Source organism: Chiloscyllium punctatum, chromosome 14 (genome assembly GCF_047496795.1).
Source record: "Chiloscyllium punctatum isolate Juve2018m chromosome 14, sChiPun1.3, whole genome shotgun sequence".
NCBI classification, from domain to species: domain Eukaryota; kingdom Metazoa; phylum Chordata; class Chondrichthyes; order Orectolobiformes; family Hemiscylliidae; genus Chiloscyllium; species Chiloscyllium punctatum.
The window spans coordinates 28,448,901-28,471,837 of NC_092752.1; the positions used below are offsets into that span (position 1 = coordinate 28,448,901).

The 22,937-nt window shown below is 43.2% G+C and overlaps 1 protein-coding gene across 1 annotated transcript in view; it reads right to left on the bottom strand.

Annotated features, from left to right (window-relative positions):
* The window catches only part of ugl (ureidoglycolate lyase), a 77,075-nt gene that overhangs the window by 20,248 nt on the left and 33,890 nt on the right, over positions 1–22,937 (bottom strand). Inside the window, exons 4-9 of the mRNA XM_072584092.1 lie at positions 21,044–21,262; positions 18,991–19,081; positions 13,475–13,551; positions 13,257–13,367; positions 2,378–2,437; positions 245–401 (exon numbers count right to left, since the gene is read on the bottom strand). Of these exons, the coding sequence (XP_072440193.1) occupies positions 245–401; positions 2,378–2,437; positions 13,257–13,367; positions 13,475–13,551; positions 18,991–19,081; positions 21,044–21,262 (715 nt within the window). The remainder of the gene's footprint in view (positions 1–244; positions 402–2,377; positions 2,438–13,256; positions 13,368–13,474; positions 13,552–18,990; positions 19,082–21,043; positions 21,263–22,937) is intronic.

The following is a 22,937-nucleotide window of genomic DNA, read 5'->3' on the forward strand; positions in this document are numbered from 1 at the left end:
GATGAATGTGCAAACTCCACGCAGTCGACCGAGGTTGGAATCGAACCTGGGACCCTAATGCTGTGAGGCAGCAGTGCTAACCACTGGGCCGCCCTATTATTGATTTGATTAGATGAGATTCAACTTGTTTTGTGTTTTGATTTCCCTTGTGAAATGTAACCAATAGAAACTAAAAGTCTTCATATTTTGAAATCAATTAACAATTCTTTCAAATCTTAACACAAATAGAGATGTTCCTGCTCACCAAGTTTGTTTACGAAAGAGGCTGAGTAATCCCAGATTCCACAGTTCAACCCAGCAGAATGGTCTCGCAGCTCATAAAGAATCTCCTCCATCTCAAATGTGGCCAAGATACTTTCTATTAAGACAGTGGCTTTGATCGATCCAATTGGCAAACCCAGCTTGAAACACAGAATTACATTGAGGTTATTAGTGTTTCTTTGCCACAGGCACTGTTTTTAGCTTTGCAGACTCCATTTTGAGGATGTTTACGTGTTCAGTGAATGAATATAGATGTTCATGCTTACCCTATCTTTTTAGCCAATGTTTATTTAAAAGACAAAAGGACAATTTTATACACAATGTCACCCAGGATTCCACTGGACAGTGTTTTACAAATCTTGACCAACCATCAGATACCAATCTAAAGAAAATGGAGTATGTGACTAATGGATGCATACGATGAAGAGAGTGAACACTGTTACTGTGGCCAATACACAGAGGGTGAAACAGTCCAGTGGAACTTTAGTAGCATTCCACTGTCGAGTCAGGGATTGTGAGCAGAGACTGGAACTCAAACTGTGCATTTTGCATTGGCACCCACAAGTATATTTAATTCGACGGGTAATCACGTATGACTTCATTTAGGCTCAGATCCCAATGGTAGGAGATTGTATGTGTCAGTCAGGCTAATTAAAGTTCAATTCATATGCTATGCTGTCCATGCACACGTGATGTGGTTTGTGCTGCTTCCATCTGCGTGTGCGTGTACACACACACACACAATTGAAGCCTTGGCCCTTTCAAAATTGATGCAAATACTTCCACAGTCTTAGCCATCAAAGCTCTCCTGCTCTCTTCCCCAGCTGCCACAGGAGACCTCTCTCTTCACCTATCTCCAACACTACTTTTGCACTTTTCTTTTGCTGGACAGAGAGCTACAGAATCTCAGTACTCCAGGGCCTCCAACTTCATCACAACCAATGGTGTATCAGCATTAATTTGGCTCCCCTCCTCCTACAATAATGCAAACTACAAGGTCAGCTGCTCCTCCTCTCACCCTTGACCTCTCGTAGGTATTATGTACCCTCCTCCTGCAGAGAAAAAGTGACATTGTTGCGAACCCTCTGCAGAAATATCATGTTTTAATTTGTGGGCCCAACATATCCATATTTCTGAACAATCATTGTCAACAAACAACTCTTTACACTTTAGAAGCTGCCCACCCCTCTCCCCACAGTTCCCATAAACCACTGCTGCGTGTAGAGCACTTGGCCAAGACGTTAGGCAGTCCCACGCACATGGGACCCTCTCATATTTCCATATGGGTCCTCTTGTGAAATAGTCACACATTCACCCTGGCAGATGTAAAAGGTCATTCAGCTTCTTAAAGTGCTGCAATGAGGTTCTTTAGATGGTCCTATGGGATGCTGACTTCCTCTGAGCCCTACATTAGTGTTTCTGTACTTGGCAGGAGCTAGGTGCTCTTGAGTTAGCCAAGTTGTGAATTAGGTAAAAACAAGGACTGCAGATGCTGGAAACCAGAGTCTAGATTAGGGTGGTGCTGGAAAAGCACAGCAGGTCAGGCAGCATCCGAGGAGCAAGAAAATCAATGTTTTGGGCAAAAGCCCTTCATCAGGAACAGAGGCAGGGTGCCTGCAGAGTGGGGAGATAAATGAGAGGGGGGTGGGGGTGGGGAGAAAGTATTATAGAATACAATAGGTGAATGGGGGTGGGGATGGAGGTGGTAGGTCAGGGAGGAGGGTGGAGCTGAATGTACATGTTTTATGTATGGCAAAAGTGAGTACTGTAGATGCAGGAGATCTGAGTCAAGATTAGAGTGGTGCTGGAAAAGCACAGCAGGTCAGGTAGCATCCGAGGAGCAGGAAAATTGATGTTTCGGGCAGGAGCCCTTCATCAGGAATGATGTATCTCATGTTTTCTGCATCCCAATCCTCTCTGGAATTCTAAACCGTGAGGTGAGTTTTACATTATTTTTTGGGCAGGGTACAGAAGAGTGATCTGGATGTGTGCAGACCACCCACCTCTGCCCTCTATCCCTGTAGAATATAACATGTGACCAACAAGTAACCATCCAGCAAGAAACTGGCTAACTGGATGAGGAATACTATTTATGACCTGTCCTCACACAACATACCTTCTTCTGAACCCAGACAAATATATTGTTCCACAATTTGGCCTCCAAATGCCTTTCAACCTGAAATATGACAAAATCAACAGCCGTAAATAAATTGGTAAATTTGAGAACATTTAATTAACATTTCTTATCATTAGTTACTGGGTCAATATTGATGCTCACTGGAAATGGAGCTCAGAAAATTAGATGCAAAAAGTACAGCCCTATCCCTAATCCACACCCCCTTCAAATGAGGCTTGAAATCACAAAATTAGCCTTTTCATTGTAACATATTTGGTAACAAAAAATACTTATTGAGTTACATTTTTTGGGTTGGGCTCAGTAAATGTGGGTAAGGCTGACTTTGACTTTGGAAACAGACCAGTCACCTCTGCCCATTCATGCAATATTTTCCTTTCATGGGATATCAGCAGGAAATATTCCGTTTGCCTGACTCCCAATGCAGCATTAGAGATTTGTTGATGACAAACCAGTCTGGTTAGAATTTTCATCTCATTTTGTGAAGATTAGATGATTAGATTCCCTACAATTCTCTTCGTCCCAACGAGTCCATACTGACCCTCCGAAGAGTAACTCATTCAAACCCATTTCCCTCTGACCTAACACTATGGGCAATTTAGAATGGCCAATTCACCTGACCTGCACATCTTTGGACTGTGGGAGGAAACCGGAGCACACAGACGCAGGAAGAATGTGCAAACTCCACACAGACAGTTGCCCAAGGCTGGAGTTGAACCCTGGTGCTGTGAGGCAGCAGTGCTAACCACTGAGCCACCATGCCGCCCTACACAATTGGCCCAAGACAGCTGATGACACCTTGCACCACTTCTCTGATGGTCGAGAGTAGACTGATGGGATGGTAATTGGCCAGGTTGGATTTGTCCTGCTTTTTGTGTACAGGACATACCTGAGCAATTTTCCACATTGTTAGGGTAGATGCCATTGTAACTATACAAGAAGAGCTTAGCTAGGAAGGTCAGCAAGTTCTGGAGCACAAATCGTCAGTACTATTGGTGGAATGGTGTCAGGGCCATTAACATTTGCAGTATCCCGTGCCTCCAACTGTTGCTTGATATGACATGGAGTGATCAAATTGGCTGAAGACTGGTATCAGTGATGCTAGGGATCACCGGAACAGTCTGAGATGGATCATCCACTTGGCACTTCTGGCTGAAGATTGCTGTGAATGCTTCAACCATATCTTTTGTACTGATGTGTTGGGCTCTTCCATCATCGAGGATGGGGATATTTATAGAGCCTCCTCCTCCACTCGGCTGTTTAATTGTCCACCACCATTCTTACCTGGACATGGCAGAACTGTCGAGCTTAGATCTGATCTGTTGGTTTTGGGATCGTTTAACTTTGTCTGTCACTTGCTTATGCTGTTTGACATGCAAGTAATCTGGGTTGGTAGCTTCATAAGGTTGATGCTTCATTTGTGGTATGCCTGGAGCAACTCCTGGTATGCCCTCTTCCACTCTCCATTGAACCAGGGTTGATCCCCTGGCTTAATGGTAACGGTTGAGTGGGGGAATATGCCGGGCCATGAGGTTGCAGATTGTGCTGGAGTACAATTCTGCTGCTGACGGCCCACAGCACCTCATGGAGGCCCAGTCTTGAGTTGCTAGATCTGTTTGAAGTCTGCCCCATTTAGCACAGTGATAGTGTGCCACACAACACGTTGGAGGTTATTCTCAGTGTGAAGGCAGGACTTTGTCTCCACAAGGACCGTGTGGTGGTCGCTCTTACCGATACTGTCATGGAAAATGCATATGCAGCTGGCAGATTGGTAAGGATGAGGTTAAGTATGTTTTTCCTTCTTGTTAGTTCCCTCACCACCTGCCGCTGACTCAGTCCAGCAGCTATGTCCTTTAGAACTGACCAGCTCGATCAGTAGTACTGTTGCCGAGCCAGTCTTGGTGATAGATGTTGAAATCCCCCCCTCCAGAGCACATTTTGTTCCCTTGCTACCCTCAGTGCAACCTTGAAGTGTTGTCAACATGGAGGAGTACTGATTTAACAGCTGAGGGAGGATGGTACTTGATAATCAGAAGGAAGTTTTCTTGTCCATGTTTAACCTGAATGGGATGCAGAGTCAATGTTGAGGACTCCCAGGGTGACTCCACAGTGTGCCACCACCTCTGTTGGATCTGTACTATCAGTGGGGCAGAACATATCCTGGGATGATGATGGTCGTGTCTGGGACATAGTCATACTCATGGAATAACTTACAGACAATGTCAGGCTTGATTAGGTTGTGAGATACTTCTCCCAATTTTGGCACTAGATATTAGAAAGGAGGGTTTTGCAGGGTGGACAGGGCCATTTTGGCCAGTGCCTTAGGTCAATGTCAGGTTGTCTGTCTGGTTTCAACCACCTGATGAAGGAGCAGCACTCCAAAAGCTAGTGTTTCCAAATAAACCTGTTGGACTATAACCTGGGGTTGTGTGATTTTTAACAAGGTCATTTCAGAGGGCATTTGAGAGTCAACTACATTGCTGTGGCTTTCGAGTCATATGTAGGCCAGACCAGGTAGGGATGGCAGAATTCCTTCCCTAAAGGACGTTAGGGATCCAGATCGACAATGATCATCAGGAGATTTTTAATTACAGATATATTTTCATTGAATTCAAACTGGGTGGGATTTGAACCTGGGTTCCCAGAACATTATCTGAGTTTCTAGATTAATAGTCTAGTTATAATACCACTGGGCAATTGCCTTCCCAATATTGAAACTGAAACAGCATCTAGTTAAAAATATGACAATGGGCCAGATTTTGAAGAAGATGGTTGTTACTCAGTCTGGGGTAAATTTATTTATCCACATTTCAATTGTTAAAAAAAATTGTTCGCAAAGTTGCTGAACTGGTAAGGTTACTTGTTTTCTTTCCTCGATAGTCTGTTTGGGAATTCAGAACAGTGGGATTGGATGCTAGGGCAGTTGAATGCTCCTCCTGTAGGATGTGGGAGGTAAGAGTCATCACTAGTGTCCCCACTGACTTCATCTGAGGGAAGTGCACCCAACTCCAGCTGATCGGAAACCGCGTTAGGGAACTGGAGCTGGGGATGGATGAACTTCAGATCATTCGGAAGGCGGAGAAGGTAATAAAGGGTAGCTACAGGGAGGTAGTCACACCTCAGGTACAGGTTAAAGGTAGGTGTGTTACAGGCAGGAGGTGGAAAGAGAACAGGCAGACAGTGCAGGGATCCCCTGAAGCCATTCCCCTCAATAACAAGTATACCATTTTGGATACTGTTGGGGGGGGAAATGACGTAACAGGGGTAAGCAGTGGGGTACAAGTCTCTGGCACAGAGTCTGTCCCTGTTGATCAGAAAGGAATCGGGGAGATGAGCAGAACATTAGTCACTGGGGACTCCACCGTTAGGGGGACACATAGAGAGACTCATGTGAACAAGAGAGACTCATGGTTGGTGTGTTGCCTCCCAGGTGCCAGGGTTCATGATGTCTCAGATCGTGTTTTTGGGATTCTTGAGGGGAAGGGGGAGCAGACCTAAGTCATGGTCCACATAACCACCAAAGACATAGGTAGGAAAAGGGATGGGGATGTAAGGCAGAAATTCAGGGAGCTGGGGTGGAAGTGTAGAGGTAAAACAAACAGAGTTGTTATCTCTGGTTTGTTACCCATTCCACGTGCAAGAGAGGTGAGGTATAGAGAGAGAGAACAGTTGAACACGTGGTTATAGAGATGGTACAGGAGGGAGGGATTCAGATACCTGGATAATTGGGAGTCACTCTGGAGTAGGTGCGACCTCCACAAACAGGATGGTCTTTACCTGAACCAAAGGGGTACCGATATCCTGGGGGGAAATTTGCTAATGCTCTTCGGGAGGGTTTACACTAATTCATCAGGGGCTGGATACTGGGTAATGAACCTGGCCAGGTGTTAGATTTGGAGGTAGGTGAACACTTTGGTGATAATGACCACAATTTGGTTATGTTTAATTTAGTGATGGAAACAGATAGGTATATACCGAAGGGTAAGAGTTATAGCTGGGAGAAAGGCAATTATGATGTGATTAGGCAAGATTTGGGTTGCATAGGAAGGGGAAGGAAACTGCAGGGAAAGGGCACAATTGAAATGTGGAGCTTGTTCAGGGAACAGCTACTGTGTGTCGTTGATAAGAATGTACCTGGCAGGCAGGGTGGAAGTGGTCGAGTGAGGGAACCATGGTCTACTAAAGGAATTGAATCTCTTGTCAAGAGGAAGAAGAAGGCTAATGTAAAGATGAGATGTGAAGACTTAGTTAGGGTGCTTGAGTTACAAGTTAGCCAGGAAGAACCTAAAGAGAGAGCTAAAAAGAGCATGAGGGAACAAGAGAAACCTTTGGCAGGTAGGATCAAAGAAAAAGCTTTCTATAAGTATGTCAGGAATAAAAAGAATGGCTAGAGTAGGATTAGGGCCAGTCAAGGACCATAGTGGGAAGTTGTGCATAGAGTCAGAGGAGATAGGAGAGGCACTAAATGAATATTTTTTTGTCAGTATTCACACTGGAAAAAGACAATGTTGTCGAGGAGAATACTGAGATACAGGCTATTAGACTAGACAGGATTGAGGTTCACAGAGAGGATGTGTTAGCAATTCTGGAAAGTGTGAAAATAGATACGCCTCCAGGGCCGATGGAATTTATCCTAGGATTCTTTGGGAAGCTAGCAAGGAGATTGTAGAAGTTTTGACTTAGATTTTTATGTTGTTACTATCTACAGGAATAGTGCCAGCAGACTGAAGGATAGCAAATGTTGTCTCCTTGGTCAAAAAGGGCAGTAGAGACAACCCTGATAATTATAGACCAGTGAGCATAACTTCGGTTGTGGGTAAATTGTTGGAAAGAAATATAAGAGATAGGATTTATAATCATCTAGAAAGGAATAATTTGATTAGGGATAGTTAACATGGTTTTGTGAAGGGTAGGTTGTGCCTCACAAATCTTATTTAGCTCTTTGAGAAGGTGACCAAACAGGTGGATGAGGGTAAAGTGGTTGATGTGGTGTATATGTTTTTCAGTAAAGTGTTTGATAAGGTTCCCCACGGTGAGCTATTGTAGAAAGTACAGAGGCACGGGATTAAGGGTGATTTAGCAGTTTGGATCTGTAATTGGCTAGCTGAACGAAAACAAAGGGTGGTGGTTGATGGGAAATGTACATCCTAGTGTTCAGTTACTAGTGGTGTACCACAAGGATCTGTTTTGAGGCCCCTGCTGTTTGTCATTTTTATAAATGACCTGGATGAGGGCGTAGAAGGATGGGTTAGTAAATTTATAGATGACACTAAGGTCGGTGGAGTTGTGGACAGTACCGAAGGATATTGCAGGTTACAGAGGGACATAGATAAGCTGCAGAGCTGGGCTGAGAGGTAGCAAATGGAGTTTAATGCAGAAAAGTGTGAGATTTTTTTACTTTGGAAGGAGTAACAGGAATACAGAGTACTGGGCAAATGGTAAGTTTCTTGATAGTGTGGATGAGCAGAGACATCTCGGTGTCCAGGTACATAGATCCCTGAAAGTTGCCACTCAAGTTGATAGGGTTGTTAAGAAGGCATACAGTGTGTTAACTTTTATTGGTAGCGGGATTAAGTTTCAGACCCATGTTACAGCTGTACAAACTCTGGTGCGGCCGCACTTGGAATATTACATACAATTCTGGTCGCCGCATTATAGGAAGGATGTGGAAATGTTGGAAAGGGTGCAGAGGAGATTTACCAGGATGTTGCCTGATATGAAAGGAAGGTCCTATGAGGAAAGGCTGAGGGACTTGAGGCTGTTTTCATTAGAGAGGAGAAGGTTGAGTGGTGATTTAATAGAGACATACAAGATGATCAGAGGGTTAGATAGGGTGGACAGGGAGAGCCTTTTTCCTCAGAAGGTGATGGCTAGCATGAGGGGACATAGCTTTAAATTGAGGGGTAATAGATATAGGACAGATGTCAGAGGTAGGTTCTTTACTCAGAGAGTAGTAGGGGCATGGAACAGCCTGCCTGCAACAGTTGTAGACTCAACAACTTTCAGAGCATTTAAATGGTCATTGGCTAAACATATGGACAATAATGGAATAGTGTAGGTTAGGTGGGCTTCAGATTGGTTTCACAGGTCGGCGCAACATCGAGGGCCGAAGGGCCTGTACTGCGCTGTAATGTTCTATGTTCTACTGGAACCTTGGTGATCAACAGGGCAAATAATCGAACACTATAGCCAATTAAGATTAAGTTCTGACAAATCAACAGAGAAATGGTGATGGAGGAGGGTGAACAGGAGTGGGTAAGTTCAACGTCAATTCAGAGACAAAGAAATAATGAACCAGAAAGGGACAGTGAATTGAGAAACTGAGTAAGGAGATAAAAAGGAAAAAATGTAAAATTTAACATTTTAAAAATCTCAAACATGTAAACCTCATAAACAATTCACAACTTGAACCAATGAGACCTCACACATTTTTTTTATCCTTCTATGCAGAGAGCTCTTACGCACAACTGAATTGTTTTTGTTCCCCATCACCAAATCACCATTGGTATTTTTCATTTATTAACCAACACTAAAACCAGTAAATCACTCATGATTTCCAATTGATTTGTTTACATACAAAGGCTAAAATCAATGCAGACCATCAAAGCTGAGGAAGTGGTATGGAGAGAGGGAGGGGGATAAATCAAAATGGAGTTGGAAGGAGAGATTGAGCAGTCTACCCCCAGCAGTGCCCACCTCTCTCTAAAGGCATTGTGAGTATTTGTGGAGCACTGTGCGCTCCCTCTCCAAAAACACCTGGGCATGAACGTAGCTGCCGAAGAGGGACAGATCATTGGCAGCTATTACCCCTCCACTGCTCACTGTCATAGATCTACTCGTGTCCGATTTGGCTCCTCATACATTCTTGCCCAGAGACGTTAGCTGCAGTCTTTAACAATCATCATGTTGTTAAATGTGTAATTATTCTGTTAATTTCAAGATATAACATCTTTTGGCAAGCTTAATCTGCAGTTAATGTGCTAAAATCGCAACTTTATAAAAATTTCAGACAGGTTAAATGTGGGGTGCCATTTTTATGAAGCTACCAGCACAAAGTAACACAATTCAGCCAGAAACATGTCGTGATTCTCAATTGATGTGCTAACTCTTTCTTGTAACAAGTTGCATGCAGACTTGCACATTAATGAAAGGTTGTGCCATTTAGACACAATTACTTCTTTCAATCAGATCTGGCCCAGAGTCCAGCACTGCAACAAAAAGGAAGAATTAGTAATAATCTGGTGCTTTTCATGAACTCAGGAAGCCCAAAATGCTTTCCTAGCCAAAGAACAGCTTTCGAACTGAGCTGACTACTATTATTTTAAGAAAAAAGGCAGCTAATTGGAATAAAGAAAGATCCCATAAATAGTTATGACTAGGTAATCTGGTTTTATTATATTGGTCGAGAGATAAATATTGACCAAGACCCTGGAAAAATAACATGTTCTTGGAGCATGCTAGTGTTTTGTGACATCTGTCTGAGACACCAGACAGACACAAGGTTTGTGAAGGTTTGTAGCTCAGGTTGAGGTTTAGGGTGTAGGTTTGCTCACTGAGCTGTAGGTTTGATATCCAAACGTTTCATTACCTGGCTAGGTAACATCATCAGTGGCGACCTCCATGTGAAGCGAAGCTGTTGTCTCCTACTTTCTATTTATATCTTTCTCCTGGATGGGGTTCCTGGGGTTTGTGGTGATGTCATTTCCTGTTTGTTTTCAGAGGGGTTGATAGATGGTATCTAGATCTATGTGTTTGTTTATGGCGTTGTGGTTGGAGTGCCAGGCCTCTAGGAATTGTCTGGCATGTCTTTGCTTAGCCTGTCCCAGGATAGATGTGTAGTCCCAGTCGAAATGGTGTTTTTTTTCATCCGTGTGTAGGGCTACGAGGGAGAGAGGGTCGTGTCTTTTTGTGGCTAGCTGGTGTTCGTGTATCCTGGTGGCTAACTTTCTTCCTGTTTGTCCTACATAGTGTTTGTGGCAGTCCTTGCATGGAATTTTATAGATGATGTTGGTTTTGTCCATGGGTTGTATTGGGTCTTTTAAGTTTGTTAGTTTTTGTTTGAGGATTCAGGATTCATAGCAGAAGCAGTAATGCAAAGGCTAGAACAAACAGCCCTACCAATCATCAAACAAAAATCTGGGTCTGCTATGTAGATGACACCTTTGTCATCACAAAACGAAACAAGATAGAAGAGACATTTAACATCATCAACAACACCCTCACAGGCATAAAGTTCACCAAGGAGGAAGAAACCGACAACAAACTCACATTCCTGGACGTCACAGTCGAAAGAAAGGACAAGGGAGAATTACAAACCTGCGTATACAGAAAACTGACAAACACTGATCAAATACTTAACTACACCAGCAATCAGCCCAACACACACAAACGAAGCTGTATCAGAACACTATTCCAATGAGCCACCACACACTGCAGCACAGATGAACTTCGGAAAACAGAGGAGAACCACCTATACAACGTATCCAAGAAGAACGGATACTCAAAAAACACAGTGCGCAGATTCCTCAAGAACAAACCACGACAAGCAGACCAAACACAGCCAGAAGCCCTAACCACCTTACCATATATCAAAGTAGTTTCAGAAATGACAGCCAGACTACTGAGACCCCTCGAAATCCTAGTAGCACACAAACCCACCAACATTCTCAAACAAAAACTAACAAACGTAAAAGACCCAGTACAACCCATGGACAAAACCAACATCATCTATAAAATTCCATGCAAAGACTGCCACAAACACTACGTAGGACAAACAGGAAGAAAGTTAGCCACCAGGATACACGAACACCAGCTAGCCACAAAAAGACACGACCCTCTCTCCCTCGTAGCCCTACACATGGATGAGAAAAACCATCATTTCGACTGGGACTACACATCTATCCTGGGACAGGCTAAGCAAAGACAGGTCAGAGAATTCCTAGAGGCCTGGCACTCCAACCACAACGCCATAAACAAACACATAGATCTAGATGCCATCTATCAACCCCTCAGAAAACAAACAGGAAATGACATCATCACAAACCCCAGGAACCCCATCCAGGGGAAAGATATAAATAGAAAGCAGGAGACAACAGCTTCGCTTCACTTGGAGGTCGCCACTAATGATGTTACCTAGCCAGGTAATGAAATGTTTGGATATCAAACCTACAGCTCAGTGAGCAAACCTACACCCTAAACACCAGACAGAGCTTCCATTTAACAGCCTTGTATATGTGAAGTACCACATGGTCCAAGCAAAGTCAGATTCATATAGATGTACAGCACGGAAACAGACACTTCGGTCCAACCCATCCATGCCAATCAGATATCCCAACCCAATCTAGTCCCACCTGCCAACACCCGGTCCATATCCCTCCAAACCCTTCCCATTCATATACCCATTCAGATGACTTTTAAATGCTGTAATTGTACCAGACTCCACCACTTCCTCCGGCAGCTCATTCCATACACGTACCACTCTCTGCGTGAAAATTTGCTCCTTGGGTCTCCTTTATATCTTTCCCTTCTCACCCTAAACCTATGCCCTCTAGTTCTGGACTCCCTGACTCCAAGGAAAAGACTTTGTCTATTTACCCTATCCACACCCCTCATAATTTTGTAAACCTCTATAAGGTCACCCCTCAGCCTCCGACACTCCAGGGAAAACAGCCCCAGCTTGTTCAGCCTCTCCCTAAAGCTCAAATCCTCCAACCATTGCAGCATCCTTGTAAATCTTTTCTGAACCCTTTCAAGTTTCACAACATCTTTCTGATAGGAAGGAGACCAAAACTGCATGCAATATTCCAACAGTGGCCTAAGCAATGTCCTGTACAGCCGCAACATGATCTCCCAACTCCTGTACTTAATACTCTGACCAATAAAGGAAAGCATACCAAATGCCTTCTTCACAATCCTATCTACCTGCGACTCCACTTTCAAGGAGCTATGAACCTGCACTCCAAGGTCTCTTTGTTCAGCAACACTCCCTAGGACCTTACCATTAAGTGTATAAGTCCTGCTAAGATTTGCTTTCCCAAAATGCAGCACAGGCTGCATTGGTGCAGATTCTTTGTTTTTAAATGGTCTTATCCCTAATCTGTAACTGTGAGGACATTTTCGACACTTATTTCTTACATTAAGAATCAGAAGCTAACATTAATACTGTCTCTCATGTGTGACAACTACCTCTGTGTTGCATGAAAAGAAACTTGAGAGCACCCCAGATGGTTCATTATGTTACTGCTCCACCCAATATGGACCATAGAGAGTAGGAAGATTTGAGGTTCAATCCCATGCTAGTATCTGATCTTCATGATGCCAGCAGCAGTGCTCTACAATTGACCTCTCCCTTGCTTAGTATCCAAAGTTAAAAATCACACAACACCAGGTTATAGTCCAACAGGTTTATTTGGAAGCTCTAGCTTTCAGAGTGCTGCTCGTTCATCAGGGGGGGAGGGGGTGTGCTTCCAACTAAACCTGTTGGACTATAACCTGGTGTTGTGTGATTTTTAACTTTGTCCACCCCAGTCCAACACCGGCATCTCCGAATCATTGCTTGGTATCTTGTAACTTCAACAGCATTGGCTGCTTTTTATTCATTTCAAACAACGTCATCCATTTGTCATTGGTCTTAGCAAAGTATAAATTAAGTATGCTGAATATTTGAGTAATTAACATATTCAAAGCCAACATCTCTTTATCAAAAAGACAACAACATTACATCATAGGTATTCCAATGCAAATGGCTTGGTGGTCAGACATGACTTACTGCTACTGTTAAGGGGGAAAGGTTAGTAGACAACAATAATAATAAAAAACTGCAATAGAAGAATGAATGTTAACAGTAAAAATAGCAGCGTACCTTTGACAAATAAAAGAAAGGACCACATTCATTTTCGAATAAAATTCGCCCATTATGGTACATCAATAATCCGAAGTCAAACAGAGGGCCAGGCACCTCCCTTCCATTAACCTGTTGATTGCAATCAATGCATAATTCACATGTAAATGTAGAATGCCACAAACAATAACAGACGGTCTTAAAATGATTACTTCCCAAGCAATAAGCTGAAGACATACCAGCATGTTGTGTTCGACCATGTTCCATGCTCTAGGCCTTAGCATTAGAATGGGGGCCTTTGAAATAGGTGGTACATCTAAACATATAATTCAAGTATTATTGCCATGTCAATATTGTTAAATGCTGTCTTTCTGCAATTCACACCTGGAAATGATCACGTTTTTTCATCAATAGAAGGACATTAAATTTTTCTACAAGAGTGATGTGGTAAAACTCACACAACTGTTATTCTTCAGACCCACTCATTTCACTTGCTCAGAAATTATTACATTTCTTACTTTTACTCAGTTGTAAAATGTTAACTGTGTTTCTGAAATTCTCTTCATTAAAAGTGTAGGTCCTGTTGATTATTCCCAGTATTTTCTACTTTATTAAGACTTACCAAAAATATTGGCCAACTACTAAACTCTGAAGGGCTGACATTGATTCCAATCAGTGTGAATATGCTGAGAGGGGAAGAGTCCTCTCAGTTCCCCACTCCCAACATTTTAAGTAGCCTGTTCCAGGCATAAACCTCCAAGCCAATACCAATCCCCAACTCCTATCCCCCTTCTTCCTCCATACCCCACCCCCTCAAACATTACCACTACCCAATGCTTTTGTTTCCTTACTATAATGAAGTTGAAGGCGTGCACTATACCTTTAAGAGAGAGAGGGAATGCTGTTCTGAACTGAGAGGTTACAAGCACCTGTGGTTGTGATTAGATGGCAGTCCCAGAGTGTACTGGAAAAATGAAAATATGTAACATTTGGCTGTGAAATGGATACCTGAAATTTGGTTGCTGTTTTGACAACAATTTGAATTTAACCAATCAGTTTAAGTTATGCCCCAGAATACTAAAACCCAATCAAGTTTGAATTTATTGTTTTGCCAACATTGAACCAATGAGACGATCCAATGTTGGGGGGGCATAAAATACGGACCTTTTGAAATTTGGTCAGAGAGCAACTGCCGTCAAGTCAGCAATGCATGGAGAGCTAACACCTTGCTCTCCAAGAAATTAGGAAACATTCTCCATCAAAGGTACTTTTTCATATGAAACATACTCGCAGTGAAAAGAAAGGTGATCCAGGGAGACCTTCAGACGGAAGAAGAAAGATACAGAATACAATAGCGACTGTGTGGTTTTGAAATTAAGTTGATGTAATTTAAACAGGTGTCTTATTGGAACAGCATACTGTTACAGAGTTGTAAGCAGATAATAAGCAGTTAAGAGAAAGGGGGGAGCTGAGAGTTGTGAATAGTTATTTAATATTCACTTTAGAGTTAAAAATAAATTGATATTATTGTCTTTAAATAGTGGAATTTGGGAATTCTCTGTCACTCATATTTTAGCAGATTACAAGGTGAGGTGAGCTTTTCTGGGTGTTTGGTTTAATTAACAGAAGGGTTCACTGCTGTGTCGTAACACTTACCTACAACCAAATCTGTGTGTGTGTGTGTGTGTGTGTGTGTGTGTGTGTGTGTGTGTGTATGTGTGTGTGTGTGTGTGTGTGTGTCTATGTGTGTGTGTGTGTGTGTGTGTATGTGTGTGTGTGTGTGTAGGGCAGCCCACTGGCAGTGATGCCATTTCTTTCAGTTTCAGGCAGGAATCAATTTCTGAGTATTTTCTGAGCCCCATGGTATAATATTTTGCTTCCCATTGTCCAGGAAGACGCAGATCAACCCTAACACTCACAATACTCAGTGTCATAGAGATGTACAGCATGGAAACAGACCCTTCGGTCCAACTCGTCCATGCTGACCAGATATCCCAACACGATCTAGTCCCACCCGGCTCATATCCCTCCAATCCCTTCCTATTCATATACCCATCCAGGTGCCTTTTAATTGTTGCAATTGTACCAGCCTCCACTACATCCTCTGGCAGCTCATTCCATACACATACCACCCTCTGCATGAAAAGATTGCCCCTTACGTTTTTTTTATATCTTGCCCCTCTCACCCTAAACCTATGCCCTCTAGTTCTGGACTCCCCGACCCCAATGAAAAGATTTTGTCTATTTATCCTATACATACCCCTCATGATTTTGTAAAACCTCTATAAGGTCACCCCTCAGCCTCCGACACTCCAGGGAAAACAGCCCCAGCCTGTTCAGCTTCTCCCTGTAGCTCAAATCCTCCAACCCTGGCAACATCCTTGTAGATCTTTTCTGAACCCTTTCAAGTTTCACAACATCTTTCCAATAGGAAGGAGACCAGAATTGCATGCAATATTCCAACAGTGGCTTAACCAATGTCCTGTACGACCGCAACATGACCTCTCGACTCCTGTAGGTAAAAACAATGACTGCAGATGCTGGAAACCAGATTCTGGATTAGTGGTGTTGGAAGAGCACAGCAGTTCAGGCAGCATCCGAGGAGCAGTAAAATCAACGTTTCGGGCAAAAGCCCTTCATCAGGAATAAAGGCAGTGAGCCTGAAGCGTGGAGAGATAAGCTAGAGGAGGGTAGCGGTGGGGAGAAAGTAGCATAGAGTACAATAGGTGAGTGGGGGAAGGGATGAAGGTGATAGGTCGGGGGCGGGAGGAGGGTGGAGGGGATAGGTGGAAAAGAAGATAGGCATGTAGGACAAGTCAAGGGGACAGTGCTGAGCTGGAAGTTTGGAACTAGGGTGAGGTGGGGGAAGGGGAAATGAGGAAACAGTTGAAGTCCACATTGATGCCCTGGGTGAAGTCTTCCGAGGTTGAAGTGTTCCGAGGCGGAAGATGAGGTGTTCTTCCTCCAAGCGTCTGGTGGTGAGGGAGCGGCAGTGAAGGAGGCCCAGGACCTCCACGTCCTCGGCAGAGTGGGAGGCGGAGTTGAAATGTTGGGCCACGGGGCGGTGTGGTTGATTGGCGCGGGTGTCCCGGAAATGTTCCCTAAAGCGCTCTGCTAGGAGGCGCCCAGTCTCCCCAATGTAGAGGAGACCGCATCGGGAGCAATGGATACAATAAATGATACTAGTGGATGTGCAGGTAAAACTTTGATGGATGTGGAAGGCTCCTTTAGGGCCTTGGATAGAGTTGAGGGAGGAGGTGTGGGCGCAGGTTTTACAGTTCCTGCGGTGGCAGGGGATGGTGCCAGGATGGGAGGGTGGGTTGTAGGGGGGGCATGGACCTGACCAGGTAGTCATGGAGGGAACTGTCTTTGTGGAAGGCGGAAAGGGGTGGGGAGGGAAATATATCCCTGGTGGTGGGGTCTGTTTGGAGGTGGCGGAAATGTTGGCAGATGATTTGGTTTATGCAAAGGTTGGTAGGGTGGAAGGTGAGCACTAGGGGCATTCTGTCCTTGTTACGGTTGGAGGGGTGGGGTCTGAGGTCGGAGGTGCGAGATGTGGACGAGATGTGTTGGAGGGCATCTTTAACCACGTGGGAAGGGAAATTGCAGTCTCTAAAGAAGGAGGCCATCTGGTGTGTTCTTTGGTGGAACTGGTCCTCCTGGGAGCAGATACGGCAGAGATGGAGGAATTGGGAATATGGGACGGCATTTTTGCAAGAGGTAGGGTGGGAAGAGGTGTAATCCAGGTAGCTGTGGGAGTCAGTGGGTTTGTAAAAAATGTCAGTGTCAAGTCGGTTGTCATTAATGGAGATGGAGAGGCCCAGGAAGGGGAGGGAGGTGTTAGAGATGGTCCAGGTAAATTTTAGGTTGGGTGGAATGTATTGGTGAAGTTGATGAAGGACATGGAGGTCCTGGGCCTCCTTCACCGCCGCTCCCTCACCACCAGACGGCTGGAGGAAGAACACCTCATCTTCCGCCTCGAAACACTTCAACCCCAGGGCATCAATGTGGACTTCAACAGTTTCCTCATTTCCCCTTGCCCCACCTCACCCTAGTTCCAAACTTCCAGCTCAGCACTGTCCCCTTGACTTGTCCTACATGCCTATCTCCTTTTCCACCTATCCACTCCACCCTCCTCTCTGACCTATCACCTTCATCCCCTCCCCCACTCACCTATTGTACTTCATGCTACTTTCTCCCCACCCCCACCCCCACCCTCCTCTAGCTTATCTCTCCATGCTTCAGGCTCTCTGCCTTTATTCCTGATGAAGGGCTTTTGCCCGAAACGTCGATTTTACTGCTCCTCGGACTGCCTGAACTGCTGTGCTCTCTCAACTCCTGTACTCAATGTGCAGTAAGAATTAGCCTCTAGTATTTGCAATAAAGCAATCTAGTATATTTTAAAGTCAATGCCAAATATGGATTTCAAATATCTTATGGCATCTAAAACTGAACTTGTCAAAGTTTATTCATAAATACAAAGACAATAAAACTTTGCTGAAAGAAATTATGCGCATGAAAAATGTTACTGAGAACCAACGAAAATGACCAGTTCAGTAACAGGTTGGACTTCAGGATGCAATAATTGATCTTGGCACGTAAGTCACAATTAGAAAGTTAAAAAGGCTGAGATAATCACATTGAGCAATACAAAATTAATGAAGCAATTATAATCTTCAACACAGGTGAATGAGTCATTTTATTTCAAAGGGGTTACAATCATTGTCCTCAGGAATGTGGACTTAAAATACCAAATTCAGCATTTTGCAGTCAATGAGTCAATATTGAAAAACATTCTGTTCATCATTATGAACTGTGTGGGCATATTTTAATATTGTGTAATACATTCAGCAAATAGAAAATGGTCACAGAACATCCAAAAGCTACAAAATATTATTGTATTCAATTTTTGATTAGAAAAACAATTCATTTTCCTTTAGCCCCAATGGTCCAAGTGGCCTAATTCTGCTCCTATATCTTATGGTCTAAATTAATTTGATAAAAGCAAGCTATGGTGCTAATTCTGAAACCTGTTTATGAATATTTCACTGATATGTATTCGTTGTGGAGCTCCTTCAATGGGTGGGAGAGTTTAAGGTGGGTGGCACAATGGCACAGTGGTTAGCACTGCTGCCTCACAGCGCCAGAGACCTGGGTTCAATTCCGGCCTCAGGCGACTGACTGTGTGGTGTTTTCACATTCTCCCCGTGTCTGTGGGAGTTTCCTCCCACAGTTCAAAAATGCGCAGGTTAGGTGAATGTAGGGGAATGGGTCTGGGTGGGTTGTGCTTTGGCGGGTCGGTGTGGACTTGTTGGGCCGAAGGGCCTGTTTCCACACTGTAAGTAACCTAATCTGTTTTCAAGGGAGGGACAAGTCTGGATTGCACATTCACAAAGGATTTTGCTCTTTTCCAAAGCATTATTTTTTGTGCTAGAAGGGGGCCAGAGACATTTTAGTCGATTATATCTTATGTCTTTATACTCTTGCATTTTGGAAATGAGTTTGCTTAACTGCTTCAGCCATCAAGTCTCCATTTGATTTATCTATTGCAAACGAGTGTAACACAAACTCCACTTAATCTAAAAACACTTCATAAGAAAGGTACTTAACACTATCCTCCACCCCCCCCCACATCCATTCACATTTCAAAAGTGAGAGCAAGAAAATTTCAAGTCTGTAAGAGTGCCATAGCTGTTGTTAGGCCACTGAGAAAGAAAACAGATCAAAACACCCAAATTGGAAGAAGGATTCTTACCTGGAAATTGATTGTGAACTGCCTTGTATACATTGAAAAGACCTTGGATTTGATTAGAGTAGGTTGGACAGTGACCATCATCAAAATCTGTCTGTAAACACAAATCAAAATACAGTAACCATTTCTGTAGCTTACAATGGAGAGTAAATAATAAAGAGAGCTTGATTCACTTAGGCAAATCTAAGCATTATCCTGCTTACATCTTAACATAAAAGTTGTATATGCATGTATCACTATTCACCCTGAGCCCGAGTTCTGATGAAAGATCATTGACCTAAAATATTAACTCTGTTTCTCTCTCTATGATGGTATCTGACCTGAATATTTTCAGATTTTATTTCACACAGTAACTGACGGCATTATCCAGGTTATCAATTAGCCAATGGCTCCATAACTTTAAATGCTGTTAGATTGAAAGTTTAACAAAGTAACCTTTCCAACTTTTCCTTACCAACTTGATGAAGACATGACAGCACTGCTCCAATTCTGTCTGGATTTAAAGTTTAACACCAAAACATATAGAATTAGGGTATTCAGCCCATTGCGTCTGCTCTGCTGTTCAGTCATGGCTGATATGCTTCTCAACCCCATTCTCCTGCCTTCTCCATGTAACTTTGAGCCTGATACTGATCAGAAACCTTTCAGTCTTAAAATACATTCAACCACTTGCCCTCCATAACTCTCTGCAGCAATGAGATCCCCAGATTGACGATGGTCAGACTGAAGAAATTTTTCCTCATCTCAGTTCCAAAGGGCCCTCTCTTTAATCTGAGTCTGTGCCCTTTTGTCCTAGTCTCGCCTACCAGTGGACGCATCTTCTCCATTCTACCCAGACCTCTCAGTATCCTGTAAGTTTCAAACAAATTCCCCTCTCATCCTTCTAAACTCCATCAAGTAGAGACACAGAGTCCTCCACTGCTCCTCATATGACAAGCCCTTCAATTCCAGGATCATTCTTGTAAACTTTCTCTGCACCCCCCTCCAATGCCAGCTCTTCTTTCCTTAGAAATGAGGCCCAAAACTGCTCATGAATATCGGAGTCTAAAAGTGTGGCGCTAGAAGAGCATAGTAGGTCAGGCAGCATCCAAGGGGCACGAGGATCGATGTTTTGGGCATAAGCCTTTCATCAGGATGCTGCCTGACCTGCTGTGCTTTTCCAGTGCCACACTTTTCAACTCTGACTCTCCAGCATCTGCAGTCCTCACTTTCTCCCACCGTGCTCATGAATATCATATAGTCTGCATGTCGAGAAGCCCATGTGACAAATGGCGAATTTTACTTGATGTTGAGTTTGAGTGTTAGGACTTGAACTGACTAGTTCCTGAATGGAAAGGATTTGATGAACTTGAAACTGAGTAACTTCAAGACTTAATCTGAAATCTAACTAAGGTTTCAGCAGATTATTACATCAAAGGAATTAAAGCTACATTGAGGGATTGTTGTTATTCACACATGGTCCAAGTATTAATTAGGCATTTCTTCGTGAATTATTGCAAAGGGAAAGTTACATTTCTTGATTTTCTTGTTTTTTTAAATAATTAAAATGGAAAGCATTTATCTTAGTTTAATTGATTTTTTTAACTCTATTCTCTATTTTACACCTTCTGTTGTAGTCAGCATGCTTTCTCCTTGATTCAGAAGACTGGGGTATTCTGGGAAGTAGAATTCTCCATAGCTCTTTGGCCAATAATTTACACTAATGTGAAACTAATTACACTAATGAACCACGTGTCCCTTCTGCAATCCCTCTTCCATAATGGCTTACTATTTTGCACTTTCTCATCTAATTTAAAGCAGATGATACTCACATCTTGTGCAGAATTAAGTGTTAAGTTTCAAGATCTTTGATTTGACATAGCAGAAACAGTAGAATGAGGAGGGCAAAACATTCATATACTCTCTTATAAAGTAACACAGAGCAATGTTTATTCATGTGGAAGATGTTCTCTTCCCATAACAACTGTCTAAAGATCACTCTTTAAGAATCTTATAAATGTGATGCACTATTTTCTCATTCTTAACAGTATCACAACTTAAGAGTAAGAGATCTTACCTGAATGCCCTGTGCATTGGAACATAAGGCCTTGGTGAAATGTTCAGTGTTGGTTGGAGACACATCACCAAGGTCGACGTGCCTGTTCTGTAACCTCCGAGGGACTGGTTCAACTCTCCAGGATTCATCCTTTCGGATGTGTAAGGTATGGGGCAAAAATTCAGGAAGTCCGCCATGACGATCCAGTTCTAACTTTGTAATGCTTCTCAACTGTAATATCTGCACAACATAAAGTGTTCAATGAATACAAGTTAAATAATACCACTCGATTGATTTCAGGGTAATTTCACTTGTTCATTTTTCTGCTGACTGAACCATTGTGGGTAGGATGCTGCTTTACAATATACTTACAGAAAACCCCAGATCATTCTGACATCCTGGGAAGTGGGAGAGAGGGTGGATAATTCCTTAGTTACTAAAGCACTCCATGCCCAAATGCAGCAAGACCTGGTCAATATCCTGGCTTGGGCTGAAAAGTGATAAGTAACATTCACAACATCCAAATGCCAGGCAATGATTATACCCAATGAGACAGAATCAAATCATTACCTCTTGACTTTCAGTGACATTGCCATCACTGAATCCCCCATTATCAAGCTCCTCAGAGGTTGACCAGAAACTGAACTGGACTAATCATATAAATGAAGAAGGGCTGATGCCTGAAACGTCGATTCTCCTGCTCCTTGGATGCTGCCTGACCTGCTGCGCTTTTCCAGCAACACATTTTCAGTTCTAATCATATAAATACAATGTCTACAACAGTAGGTCAGAGGCTAAGGATCCCATAGTAAGTAACTCACCTCCTGTCTCTCCGAAGCCTGACCACCACCAACAAGCCACAGATGGAATGTTCTCCACTTGCCTGGAGGAGAAAGTGAGATCTGCAGATGCTGGAGCAACATAGTTGAAAAGCGTGGCACTGAAAAATAACAGCAGTTCAGGCAGCATCTGAGGAGCAGGAGAGTCGATGTTTCGGGCATAAGTCCTTCATTCATGAAGAAGTGCTTATGCCCGAAATATTGACTCTCCTGCTCCTCAGATGCTGCCTGAACTGCTGTGCTTTCCCAGCCACCCCACCTCTTGAATCTGGATGGGTGCAGCTCCAACAACACTTGTGAAGCTTGATAGCATCTAAGACAATAGCAGTTGACTGATTGACATTGTGGGGTTCAGCAGATATCCAGAGGGCAGGAAAGAATAAAAGGGGAGAATTAATTGAATCAGGGAAACTTCCTTAGCTCAGAATCAAAGTTTCCAATGGCAACAATAGTGATGAAGAGGGAACTAAAGAGAGCAGGTAAGTGTGACTGTTTAACATAGTAAATACCCTTGAGCACACAGCAGGAGGTAAGCACGGAGAGTTTACATTTGCTCTAAACCACTTGACTGAACAGAGAATTCTCAAGTATTGATCTGGATGGGTCAGTTTCAAGTACTTTTCAATGAACAGGCAACTGTACCCTGAAATGTTTGATCATATTAATGAACTGTCTGTTATGATATGGTATAAGAAAGGTACTTACACTCAATGTGATAGTTTTTAGCTCATAAACCTGCTGTAGCATCAGCTTTGAAACCAGTAACAGCAAAGTTCTCTGAATAAAGACAACTGAAAGCCATTCTACCATCTCTGTCTCTCACTCTTGTTCACAGTCTAAAAACAGAACCTCATCACACCATATCCACAAACATGCACTCCTTTCACCAATGCTCAAAATTTGCAATACTTACGACCAAGAAGATGCACTGCAGAAATTCAACAAGGCATCTTAGACAGCACCTTCCAAATACATGAAAACAAAGGGCGGCATGGTGGCTCAGTGGTTAGCACTGCTGTCTCACAGGTTCGATTCCAGCCTTGGGCGACATCTGTGTGGAGTTTGCACATTCTCCC